The 13,041-nt window shown below is 44.3% G+C and overlaps 1 protein-coding gene across 2 annotated transcripts in view; it reads left to right on the forward strand.

Moving 5' to 3' along the window:
• LOC119171432 (uncharacterized) overlaps positions 1-13,041 on the forward strand; it is a 250,167-nt gene that overhangs the window by 202,062 nt on the left and 35,064 nt on the right. For both annotated transcript variants that reach the window (XM_075893336.1, XM_075893335.1), the window contains exons 3-5: positions 4,429-4,569; positions 7,054-7,195; positions 9,072-9,235. In XM_075893336.1, coding sequence (XP_075749451.1) covers positions 4,429-4,569; positions 7,054-7,195; positions 9,072-9,235 — 447 coding nt within the window. The remainder of the gene's footprint in view (positions 1-4,428; positions 4,570-7,053; positions 7,196-9,071; positions 9,236-13,041) is intronic.

Consider the following 13,041-nt stretch of genomic DNA (forward strand, 5'->3'; position numbering starts at 1 on the left):
CGGCAGCCAAGTACCTTCTCAACTAGACCTAGACGGCAAGGCTCAGCGAGTTTTCAAAATGACATTCTGAGATGATTACTAGTGACATCGGTTTACGGGCAAGGCAAGCTAGGGCGATTGCGAGTGATGGTTTCTCTGTAGTATACCGAGAAGAGTTACAGTAGATGAGGTGCGGTCTTCTCGACACCATAGTCAAATATGTTTCTGACAGCCAAAAAATGACATACAAATGATGATGATGATGATCAAGGCTCTTCAAAACAGCAGTAGCCTGAAAAGGGGTGCTACATTGAAAGATTTTTACGTAAAAAAATACAGTATCTGAGCTTTCAAGCATCTAGGGCTACCGCAGGAATTACTTCATTGCCTAAAGCATGGCCCTTCGCAAGTGAGAACATGTAAAAACACAGAGGGCAGATATTCACTCGATATCTTTGGCCGCTCCTTGACTAGTGACCATTGAGACGTGCGTGACTGGAGTGCGTGCGCCACGTCAGGTCGAATAGATCGCCGTTGTCGTGCAACGGACCAGCGCGATGTGCAGCCGATGATAAAACGAAGTAAAGAGTCTCGAAGGAGCGAAAGGCCGGAATTGGGGGGGGCGGGCTTCGCTAAGCCTACACACGCGTCTCCAAGGAGTCCTTTCGCACGCCTGCCATGTTTCTCCACTTCCGGCGTGCTTCGTTTACCTAAAGTCAGTGTAGGGTAGCGTTCGAGGTTTCCCTCCAGCATAATTGCGCACGTACGCAAGCCGTTTCCTTTACACCCCAAAGCGGAGGCATAGACTATCTAAGAGCCTGGTGCTAATCGAATAATGCTATAGACTCACACGAGTAACGATTACGACGATGCGTGTGCACTGAATTAACTGGTTTTCTCGGTTAATCCTGCAGTAAACCACCGTGACTGCGTAATCTATTCTCCTTTTTGTTGTTTTTTCTGTTTTTTTTTCGCGGTGTCTTATCTGCCGCTTCATAGCAAAGGTTACACAACGAGCACACGACATAAGCTGAACCAGATGCTAGCATTGTTGTTCCTGTGGAGCTGCTACATAATTTCCAGCTTCGACGTAGGCAACAGATATCGTAATTGCGATATCACCATCCTTATTGACGTAAACGACTTTTTCTCTGGTCAGTGAACAAAGACAGGGTTGCTTACATTATTTGGCGCTCGTATTTCTGTACATTCGAAACAACGTTACTGATTACGGCTGCTTTGCTCACTGTCTGCAGCACCACATTATCCGCGCACGGCTTGATTGATGCAACTTTCCTGTTTTTTTTTTTCTATTTTCCCGAGGAAGAAGAGATTTACGTGCCTGATTCGGCACTAAATCTTTGCGTTCTGTGCTGGGGTAGTCTTGCTTTTCTTGGCACTCTCATTGCGGACACCGAAAGAAGGCAATTTATCTTTAACTGCTACCAGCACTATAAGTTCTCGAGCACTGGCGCTTTTGAACACACAATCACCGTTTCCTTTACGGTACTGTACTGCGCACTCTAAGAAAATGTCATAACGGTTTCTCAATACTGAATTGTTGCGTTACGTCACATGCTGAAAACTGATCCGAAGTGTCACAGACAAAAACTCAAAATAAGAGCGAACGCGACTGCAATCATTTCAAGCGTGATATGAAGTAAGGCTATATCGTTCCACTTCTTTAGGAGACACGGCCGCAGCAGCGATCGAAGTCAGCTTCGTGCTGTCTATATCATCAGCGCTAACGTTTCAATCAAAGCACACTACAAAGCTCTGAAGTGTCTGCCAATGTCTTCTGGAGATACGCTGGCCACTGCAGCGAGCAACCATGCCTGGTTGGTCGTAGTATGCACTGGCTGTTAAATCAGCTCACACCCCCACCACCCTTACGGTTTTTACGTTTATGCGCAACATGATGACTGTACAGGCTTGTTTTTTAACTGGGCTTAAGCACCGTGTGTCTTAGCCATAGAATTATTGGCTGCAACCAGACCCGTAACTAGAGAGGTGGCAGCCCCCCCCCCCTCCGTCCGAAATTGAGATCGCTGGAAGTGCTTAACCAAGGAGAAATAATACAAATAAGTGTTTTTCAAAACTTTAAACGATTCGCTCCCCCCCTCACAAAAAAAAAGTGCCTGGCTACGAGCCTAATTGCAAAGAATACGTACTGTGATTTCGAGCTGAATCGAGATTTTTTTATCCCACTTTCGACAATATCACGTGTTTTTGCAGAACGTGCCATATTGTTCTTCCGATGAGGCATTTAGAGTCTTCGCCTTAAATATGAACCAGGAAACAAACTGAATATGAAAGTGAAAATCTCGGCACACTGTTCGGCTAGAGTCCGCAAGCATTTCTCACGGAAGAAGCTCTCCGATATCTTCGCTACAGTTAATAAAAGTACTTCGCTGCCTGAACGCTCTCCAAACAAACCGTTTCGTCATTCCCAAGGGCATCGTTCTGCCGAACAGATCCTCGGCAGTTGTCAGAGGTTACCACAACCATGTCAGGAATGCACCAAATAAATAAAATAACATCGTCAACGTGATGTCTCTCGGCATCCTACCCGAACGTAGACTCACCGTTCGCTAATGATCTGATGTTGGACATTTCCACCTCATCTTTCTTTTCCTGTCTTTCAGCACTTTCTTTAGCTTCGTTCCTGGGATGCCTCGGGCTTTACACCTGGTGTTTACTTTTTTTTTCTATCACGCTCTCTCTCTGTCTTGCTCAGTTTTGTGCGTTCCACGTATCATAGGTGAAAAAGCAGTCGCTAGGAGGATACCACCGCAGGCTTGTGAGAAATGGGCTGGCCGACGTTAGCGCTACATTATCGGTACATGCCCCGGGAAAGTGCAGTGCGAAAGTGCAGAGGGCAGGGAGCGGTAATAGTCGAACTCAGGTACAGCCGTCGGAAGCGCGGGGCGATTGGCGCAATGCGTGGAACACGTGCAGAAGCGGTCTTTAATGATGCCAGAACTTGCCGACAGCGGCCGTTTATTGGCTTGGATTTGATGTGGCCGTACGTCGCTAAATGTGGTAACCGAAAGTTGTGCCGCTGTCGTCCGACGACGGATTTTGGTGAGTTGGATAACAGTGGCCATCAGCAATTCGACGTATGGCGGATTTGATACTACCAACTTGATCTGCGCCCACGGTCACCAGCTGTTAGCGTGGAGTAAAAGTAATGCTCCCTACCTTTTTATTACATTATCTCACTCTCAATGCTCACAGACGAGTTCGGCATGAGCCACGTAATGGTGATTATTTTCTAAATTCTAAAGGTGTGCAAGAATTCACCGCGTTAACCACATATCGTAGGATAAATAAAAAAATAAACGCCTGTACAAACCTCCATTACTTTAAAGCGTTTTGTTGCATAGCTACAATGTGCAAATACAAGCATTGTGCTACAGTTCATAATGATTGTAAATGTATCTTCGCTAAGGTATGCAATGAACGAGGGCCACAGACCTGTTGCGGAAATCATGCTATTTTGCGAGTTATATCTCTTCGTTACGGGTACTATATATATATATATATATATATATATATATATATATATATATATATATATATATATATATATATATACAACTGACAAAATAACACGATTTCCGCTACAGGTTTATAGTATTTTCGAAGAAAAATTTTGTGAATTCGGGCAAACAATCTTATGCTATAACATAGCGGACAATTTACCTGCCCAACTTTTGTAATTAGTTAGTTCTTGTGGTACATGGGCCATGGGTGGCCAAAGACTGCCATGTTTTTAACCGTGCATTTTTGGTGATAGGGAACAGGCCACAGCTCTTACTCTCGCCTACTGCACTTTTTTATCAATAAAAGCCAATTCATCTGCTTGTTGTAACCTTCTAAAAGAGAGAATATATCAGACAACGTCATACTGAGAGCACATGCTCGACTTGTATCTTCACTGTAAGATAACCAAAGCAATGCTTCATGTTTAATGGTCGACGATGCTATGGGACCACCTCCAGCTGTATTAGTGTAGGACCGCCTAATTGCACTTCGAATGTGGTGCTGGGCACGCGCGTGTTGCAGCGCAAGTTGTTGGACCATGGCCGTACGTGTCACAGGCTTTGAAGAGCTAGCTACGCATTGCGACTGTTTATAAAATCAATCGGTCTTAGTGATTGATTGTTTGCCTTCTGAACAGCTGCAACTGTTCCGCACTGATAGAGCACGGCTCCCTTCCCCTGGCTTCGTTATCCTGGTTCTTTACATTTATTCGCCTTGCGTAGGGAAGCAAACCAAACTCGCGTTTGCTTGGCATTCCTGTTCTTCTTCCCTCCCTGTCTACCTCTTTCCCGCCATGCATTTTCCCTTTTCCCCTTCATTTCCCTCACCTTGGGGTGCACCTTTAGTGTACCAATTATAGTGTATATCTACGGGCCTTGTTTATTGTTCTCTCTGACTTTGCAGTTCGCATGCTGGGACAACCCTGCCGGCGCAACGAGCAGTGCCTCAAGATTGACAAGAACTCTGAGTGTGATAACGACTACTGCAAGTGCAAGGATGGCTACTATCTCTTCAATGACGTCAATGGGACATCCTGTCTACCAGGTATGCTATTGTTACTGGTCGCATCATACACGGTCATAAGTGCTGGATGTGTTCCCGCTGCACGGTGTGCGTCGTCGGTTGCGTCACACAGTTTCGAGGCCCAATTGTTATCTGTGTCCAGAACCACGCTGTCGGAACCGAACGGGAGGCGGAAACTACAAATGAAAAAGAAAACGACCTTTTTGACCGGAACGAAAACGTATTCGAAACGTTACCTATTACTTCGTTCCGGAGTGACAAAATATTTTTTATCAGTTTTCGATTCAAGTTTTATCAATCACTTTCTTTCGTACTGCAATTGACTTTGAGAGTATCTGTAAATAAAAATGAAGAGAAAATGAAGAGTTAGCAATCCAGCATAAGCAAAGTTATGAAACATGAGAAATAATGCTCACGTTTCATAACCTTGGTTGTGCTGGATCTCCAAGTATGCGTATCTCAAGGTAGACAGTAAAAGCGCGTGAGCCCAGTATTGATCTCAAAAGTACACATGTGTTAAAATTTTGCGAAAAAGGATGGGGGGCAACCGAAGCTTTTTTTGTTGACGCAACTGGACCTCGGTTACCTTGATGTGTCTGCATGGAGAGAGAAGTGGCAGTGCTGAAGCTTCTTTTATCAGAAATGCCCCATCGCACATCAGACACTACACTCGACAACCTGCTCTTTCTAATAATATGCTCATTCTTTTTACATGAAGCATTCTTACTGTTCAGAGGATTCCTAGTTCACCAATGAGGAAAATTAATACTTGTGTTTAGAATTTTTGAATGTTACCTTCAATTCAACTTTTTTGCTAATAAAATCCCTTACGTATCATTACGGAAGGGGGAAGAAACGTTATTCAGCTTCAGCTGTCGTCATAGAACATTTTTTGGTCATTCCAGTAAAAAAGCTGAACGAAACATTTTTTTTTCGGTGGAACGAAACTAAAACCAAAAAGAAACAAAACGAAAAAAAAACGTTTCGTTCCGACACCCTGTACCGGGACAGACATTGTTGTCTCCGTTGCAGCGCGTTTGTGAGTGTTGTAATATCCCCTTCAGCGGCGGTGGCAGCGTTTGCGTACACAACACTTATGTGCTAGCAGTGTCAACTTCTGGCCGAAAAAGAGCATTCTACATTACTCGTGAGACAAATCGAACCTTCTGCATAGCCAGTATGTCTTGTCCTAACACGGGTTGCTGCGTGTGGCTATAACCAATCGCTCTGGTGAAGGCACTATGTTCCGCGGGTCGTTCGGCGTGCTACGTCCCAGAATCAACGTCAAAAGCATCGCTTTTCTTCTTTTGAATTCAATGCATAAAAGCACGAGTCGCAGATACACTTGGAGCTTCTGATTACTATCTTTTTATGTCGAAATGGAACACGACTAACTGCACAATATTGAAGTATTTGATTTAACGCTAATTATAGTTACGGAAACTTACAGAATACAACATATTGCCTGATTTTTCTTTCTCGGGTTGTAACATTTAGTGCCCTTGAGTTATGGTATGTGAATTAGGCACATTCGTAGAAAGAACATCAAAATTGGCCTGTGAATACGATATACGAAATGAAATTAGTCAAAGCACACGTCTCGCGACATAATGGGCTAATGCATAACGTGGTTTTCGGGAGTCAAGCTCTCTCAGCCAGCCGAGTCATCTCCTTTAATTAGTTTTAACCAGTGCTTTTTTTGAGAACATCGTACTAAGATGTATTGTTCACGTGACAAAGATTCAAAACACGTGTTCATCGCCTTAGCAAGTTAAAATTTGAAACACATCCTTACGCAGGATGCCTGTTTTCGACAACCAGTAATTCTTTAGCGGTGAAATTAGCTCACTTAGATGTGTTACGTGACAACCGACGAAGGCGACCAAAGGACTCCCGAAGTTTCTAAAAAAACTAACGCGGACAAGGCTGTGAAGCGATGTTTCTAACCACGTGAGCGGGATGGACATGTACCTGACTGTATGCTAGTTCGAGTGGCTGTTAAGTGCTAGCTTTCTGTCTCTTCCCACTCTTTTCTCTCCTTCTTTCAATCTCCCTTTTCCGGTCCTACGTTTAGGATAACAAGCTGCCTGCTAACTTTCCTGAACTGATCAACCTCCCTGCCTTTCCTTCTCCACCATTTCTTCTATCGGCGATTTATGATAAAAGTACACGCAGAACTGTTTGATGGTCCATGTTTACCAGTTCACATCTTCATATGTACCCACCACGTATCTTGTTCTAGCCTCTAGCCTCTACTAGGCCATTTCTTTTTTTCAATTTACAGTGTATTTACGCAATAAATTTATAACAATCTTTACGTACTGTCTTCAAAAAACCATTCGAATTGAAACTCACTGCACAGCATTCCACAAACTCTTCAATTAGTATTTATGGCATTCAATGCAGTCGGATAGATTCGGAAATGTAAACACAGACTCCGTAGGTAACGAGCTGGCGTAACCTTTGAATAACCATTTGGGACTTCTCTTACGCGACTCTCTGCAGACGTCGAGCTGCAGACAATGCGCCCTTTCGGCATGGATCCCAAGACAGATCCTGGGATGTCCGATGAGAACATGGTGCCCATCATCGTGTGCCTGGCCATCATGTTTGTCGGCATGTGCGTCGCCCTGCAGTTGTTCAGCAGGTGCGTGGAAATGGTGTATCGTATATCCCCTTTCAGCGAAAGCAGCGACCATGGTGAAGACAGCCCTATCAACACACTCACTTTTTAAGACGATTGTATTTCTTGGGGACCTTCGACGCCGAAATTTTTGTCTGTCTGTCTGTATACTTGTCTGTTTGTCCGCGATAACTATTTTTTTAATGGCACAAAATGATAACACAAACGGCCAACTCCATCCTCAGCGTCCACCAATATTGCTGAAGTATCAGCGTTCATACTTGTGTGATTGTCAATTAAAAAGCAATTATTGCGCATATCTGAGGCACCATAACAACACGTCGATGTTTTGTATGCAAGCCTTTATACTAGAGAAGACACACACAAGTAATTCTAAGGCCCGTAGCGTTTATCCCGCTGCTCTGACAGTGCAACGCGATTCTCAAAAAGGCAAGTGTTTCGAACGCTTTGCTAAGACGACACGGTGGTGGCACCTGCCCGTCACTTTGCGTTATACTCGTTATCGCATCTGAGACAGGGGCGCATCTTCCTCCGCGCGTGTGCACGCCTTCCTTCGTTTTCGAAGATGACTGCCAGATGGCGCTCGTGTCTAACGTGCCTCCATGCGCTTGTTCGCCTTCGCTGCACGGATCAAGACTAACGCAGTGCTTCCTGAATACAATTCACCGACTTTATCACTCAGAACATTAAATAAACGTTTTTTTCACTCTCTCCACACGCAAGACTATCGTCTTTCGATGACATTTGCAGTGAAACATGCAGACACGGGGTCAATTTTTTTTTCAGACAAAGCCTGCTATTTTATGGCGCAGTACAGAGCGCAAGCTCATTCAGTGTAGTAGACTGACCCTCAAGAGCCAGAGTCGTGCTTAAATAACGTGGCTCATCACAACACACGTATCGGAGCCCCCCTTAATTCTAATTCTCCCATTCTCTGCGCAGAACTGCGGAGGTGCCCTCGCTTAAGAGAGGCAGTAACGAAGCTGCGCTTATGCCTTCCTTTTTCCTTTTTGAAAGTCACGTCGAAGCGCACCTGAGGTATGCCAATACGTGATTGCGCACTGTTCGCATACAATGATATACTTTTTTTTTTGCTCTATCTTGTCAACGCTAATAAATGTAAGTGGTCACTATGGCTTGTGAAATTTCGTTCGCCGAATGCATAGATGCCAAGCAGTGGATCCTACTTTTTCTAAAAAGACCAACGAAAAACCTGAAGTTGCTGTAAAATGTAAAGTCTATTCTGAAATAAATTTATTCTACAACAACAAAGCTGCAAAGATGGCCAGCCAAATTGATAATAGTAATAAAAGCGGCAAATTGCAACTTTAGGGGCTAAATAATCGAAAAATTAGCCTCAATGTATTATATGTGTGTTATATTCATTTAATTGTGCCGACTTTTACGTTGACCCCACGCGAGTACTCATATTGATAATGACTAGTTACACCATTAAGAAATATATTAATTGCATTTTGTACATTTTCTTCCACGTTATAATAATGTTGCTCGACATAGGTCCGTTTACGCGTTAACTGTGTCTTAGGACACTGGCTGCGATCATTTTGGTGCGATAAGCATGAGAGCGTTGTTGCGCTTCTTACGTGCAACTATTCTGAGAGACATACTCTATAAGCAGTGTCGTTTACTGCACTGTTCATCTCTTTCTGTTCTTTATTTTTATTTTTGTAACATCTCTTCCCTATCAACTTTTATTCCATTTTTTCGCATCTTTTATTCTTTTTACCCCCTTTCACAGCCCTGGGTAGCCAGTTCTTAGACCAACTGGCTACACAGTGCTGGGTAGCCAGTTGAAACGCGTCTTCATCACATCCACATAATAAGAAGCACGCCTTGTTCTTGTTGTTGACGTGCGCAGGGCTCGCTTCCGCAACCAGCGCACCATCTTCAACTCTCCGAACCCGCGGCTGTCGCACCTCAAGTTGAGCAACAAAGACAGCAAACGGCGCCACAGTCACGCCAGCCTGCACGCGGGCTCCCGGAGAGCGAGCGCCTGTTCCCAGATGTCCCCTTCCAAGATGGGTAAGTCACGTGACCCACTTTCACTTCCCTTCTCTTAAGGTTGGCTGAGGTAAGCAAACGTACAAGACTGGTATGCTCTGCGGGAGCCGCTTCTTTCCACATGATAAACTTCAGCGTTGGGGGTAGATTCAGGTCACGTAATAGGTGACGTAGGGGGGATGGGAGCAGGCAGCCTTTATCAAAACAAACAGTAGTTGAGAAGCATCGATTGTGGTAGTAAACACAGCTTTGGACCTGCAGTGGTTATGATCAAAATAGGTCGTCCGTTTGCGGCAGACATCCGGTCTCATGTAGGTATGCATAGTACTAACATTTGGCCGCAAGTACGGATTCAAGACGGCAATGAACTCGCTTAATTGGTTGGGTAAAATACGCTGTCAACGTGTCCCTGTTTTTGTACTCGTTTTGTAATACCCAGCGCAAGATGAAACCCTGAAAAAACAAGCACAGATCCAAAGCAGTGACACCCTCCGATTTAACTTCAGCATATATATATCTGAGAGTTTGCCGAACCACGAGATTGCAGTAACTAGAAGAATAAGAATGTGGCGAAACACATTTGGCAAGCACTCTCAAATCATGACTGGTATATTGCCACTATCCCTCAAGGGGAAGGTATATAACAGTTTCATCTTGCCCATGCTTACCTACGGAGCAGAAACGTGGAGGCTTCCAAATAGGGTTCAGCCTAAATAGAAGACGACGCAGCGAGTGATGGAAAGGAAAATGATAGGTGTAACCTTAAAAAACAAGAAGAGAGCAGAGTTGGCCAGAGAACAAACCGGGGTTAAGGATATCTTAGTTGAAATCAAGAAAAATAAATGAACATGGGCCGGACACGTAGCGCGTAGGCAGGATAACCGGTGGTCATTAAAGGTAACTAACCTAATTCCCAGAGAAGGCAAACGCACGAAGGGGCGACAGTAAGTTAGGTGGGCCGATGAGATTCAAAAGTTTGCGGGCATAACGTGGCAACGGAAAGCACAACACCGGGTTAACTGGCGGATCATGGGAGAGGTTTTTGCCCTGCAGTGGGCGTAGTCAGGCTGATTAGGATGATGGTGATGATGGTGATGATGATGATATCAGAGAGCGGGTGAACGTGGCCGAGTGTCTGATCACAGTGAGCTCTATTACTTTTCTAGATTCAGCTCCATCATCGTTATCGCTGTTATTCCCACTACAAAGTGAATTCTGGCGATATCCTCTTGCGGCCATTGCATGCAAGTAGAAGCCATCCTTGGCCGAAATTTTTTGTGGCATTAACCTCTTCCCTAACTATCTTCAAGCCGTCGTTTATTAACATAATTTTCTGCTTTTTGTAGATATCTACGGATACTCAGCCGGTGTTTGTGATTATGCTCACAGGTTAACAGGGATGGCGGCTAGTTGTGATTACTACATGGCAGGTGGTCTTAGCTTGATATATATAGCCGGTTTCTTTTCCTCCCGAGTTTCTAATGCGTTGACAGTAGCGGTGTGCCACGGCACGTCAAATATTCCTGTGGTCAAAAGAAACGCAATCAGCAGTCGAAAAACACTCCCGTTCTGGCTATTGGTGTTAAAATAAGCACAATATTATGAAAACTCGCGAGTGTAAAACTTTTTTTATGCACGCTGTGACACACTACGGGCGTTGTCCGAGAAGAACGTTGTTAGATATCGCTAATTCTCCGTCGTCTTCGCTGGTGTTTTACTATTGTCACAAGCATGAATCATTTAATATATTCAGAGTGAGGGTTTCAGCAATCTACCAGGCAGTGACAAACGTCCACTCTATTAAAATAAGAAGACACAAACCTAAAGATCCCCCTGTTCCTTCATTAAAATATAAGGAAAATTGCCCAACACGGAACAAAGACGTAGACGAAGGAACGAGCACAGTTTTATCAGACTGCTCATTTATTATTGACGACTAATAGACAATAATATATTAACAGCTAACTTGCCACCTTGCGGTGGTAAGTTGTCTTTTTGTCCACTTTTTTTGCTTACATTTACATCACAATTACTTCTGATAACGTTGTTTACTCTTTCTGCGGCTTTATTGTCTATTAGACCTCAATAATACAGCGTCTAACAAAGAAAACAAGCCCTTCAATTGACATTTTTGTATTGATATGATATGTAAGGAGATGTTAGCGCAAAATAAGGGCACCGGCTACTCCTTAGTTCTTGATCGAATGTCGAATATTCATCTTCAAGAAACAATAAAGAGCGGCACATGGAAAATACAACACCCATGCACACACGCCGAAAAACACACTCCCCTATAGTTAACATTCAATCGAACCGGCACAAAATAGCAGTGTACACGTCTGTTAGTTTGGGGGATGTATTTGCTCATGTGTGGATAACAATAGGCACGTCACGCACTTCAGCACACACATATGATGGGTGTCATATAATACTACGCGTACGGCATGTGTTATCAAAATAAAAGTTTACTACTTGCCAGTGATTCCGTTGTCTTCTAAAATAAACGTTTTAATGTTTTTAAACGTAACGTCTGTAAAGCTTCGGTTGGGCACGGGCCCAGAAGTTTCTTGATACTGAACTTAATACTGAAGCCAATAGTTCCAATTTAAGACATCCCCGCGGCATGTCATGATGTGGGCAATCTACATAAAGGTGACATACGTTGATTGACGTGTCGGTTTTAATGTGCCCAAAAACACCATATGGCTATGAGAGACTCCGTTGAGGAGAGCTCCGTAAATGTTGACGACCTGGGGTTCTTTAATGTACACCCAAATCTGAGCACACGGGCCTCCGGCATTTTCGCCTCCATCTAAAATGCAGCCGCCCCGCCGCGGTGGTATAGTAGTTACGGTACCCGGCTGCAGACCCGTAGGTCATGGGATCGAATTTCAGCGGTGGTGGCTCCATTTTCGATGGAGGTGAAAAATTGGGGGACCCTTAAGCTTTGCCTTCAAGAGTTGAACGCGATAGTGAAATCCGGCCCCTAGAGCACCCTTCAACCGCTAAGTGCACACTTATTCATAAGTTTTATTACATACACACACACGCACACAAACACGCGCATAGCATATTGGACGAGTGCGCGCTATTATCGCCGAGTGGGCTCGTTTTCTTCGTGACACGTGTAAAAAAAAATGCGTTAAAAGGGCCATGGAATGAATTAACTAGAAAAGTGTTTTGCCTCACAAATTGAACGCCGCCAAAAGTTTAAGAATGCATCCAGTGCGAGTGAAGTTACAAAGGTTTCTCGCATGCTACAATTGCATTATCTCTTCTCTCGTCCCGACGAAAGCGCTAGAAGCTAAGCATGCAGGGAGGGGTGGCAGGGCAAAGAAACTACCGCGCCTCGTGACCTTAAGCACTTTTTTTTCTTCGAATGCGCGGATTTTCAGTGTGATCGCGCCTGTACTAGTGGACGAGAAGCGGCCTCCCGCGGCTATCTTGGTAACTTGATTTTTTCGGTCACAGACACACAGACGATTTTTCACTCACAACTAACGGGGCCGACGCCGGCGGTGGGTTCTTTTGCGACACGAGCTCTTTAAGGCTATCGCGTTGAAAATGCTGTTTAGGCCCGTGGACTCAGATTTGGATGCACGTTAAAGAACCCCAGGTGGTTGAAATTTCCGGAGCCTTCCACTACTGCGTCTCTTATAATCATATGATGGTTTGGGGACAATAAACTTCACATACTATTATCAAAAATGCAGCCGGGATTCAATCCCGCGACCGGCGGGTCACTAGCCGAGTACCTTAGCCATTAGACCATTAGCAAGGGGACACACTTCTTCATCTACAAATCCATGTTTGAGAGTTTAAGCTTG

Source organism: Rhipicephalus microplus, chromosome 4 (genome assembly GCF_043290135.1).
Source record: "Rhipicephalus microplus isolate Deutch F79 chromosome 4, USDA_Rmic, whole genome shotgun sequence".
Classification (NCBI taxonomy): domain Eukaryota; kingdom Metazoa; phylum Arthropoda; class Arachnida; order Ixodida; family Ixodidae; genus Rhipicephalus; species Rhipicephalus microplus.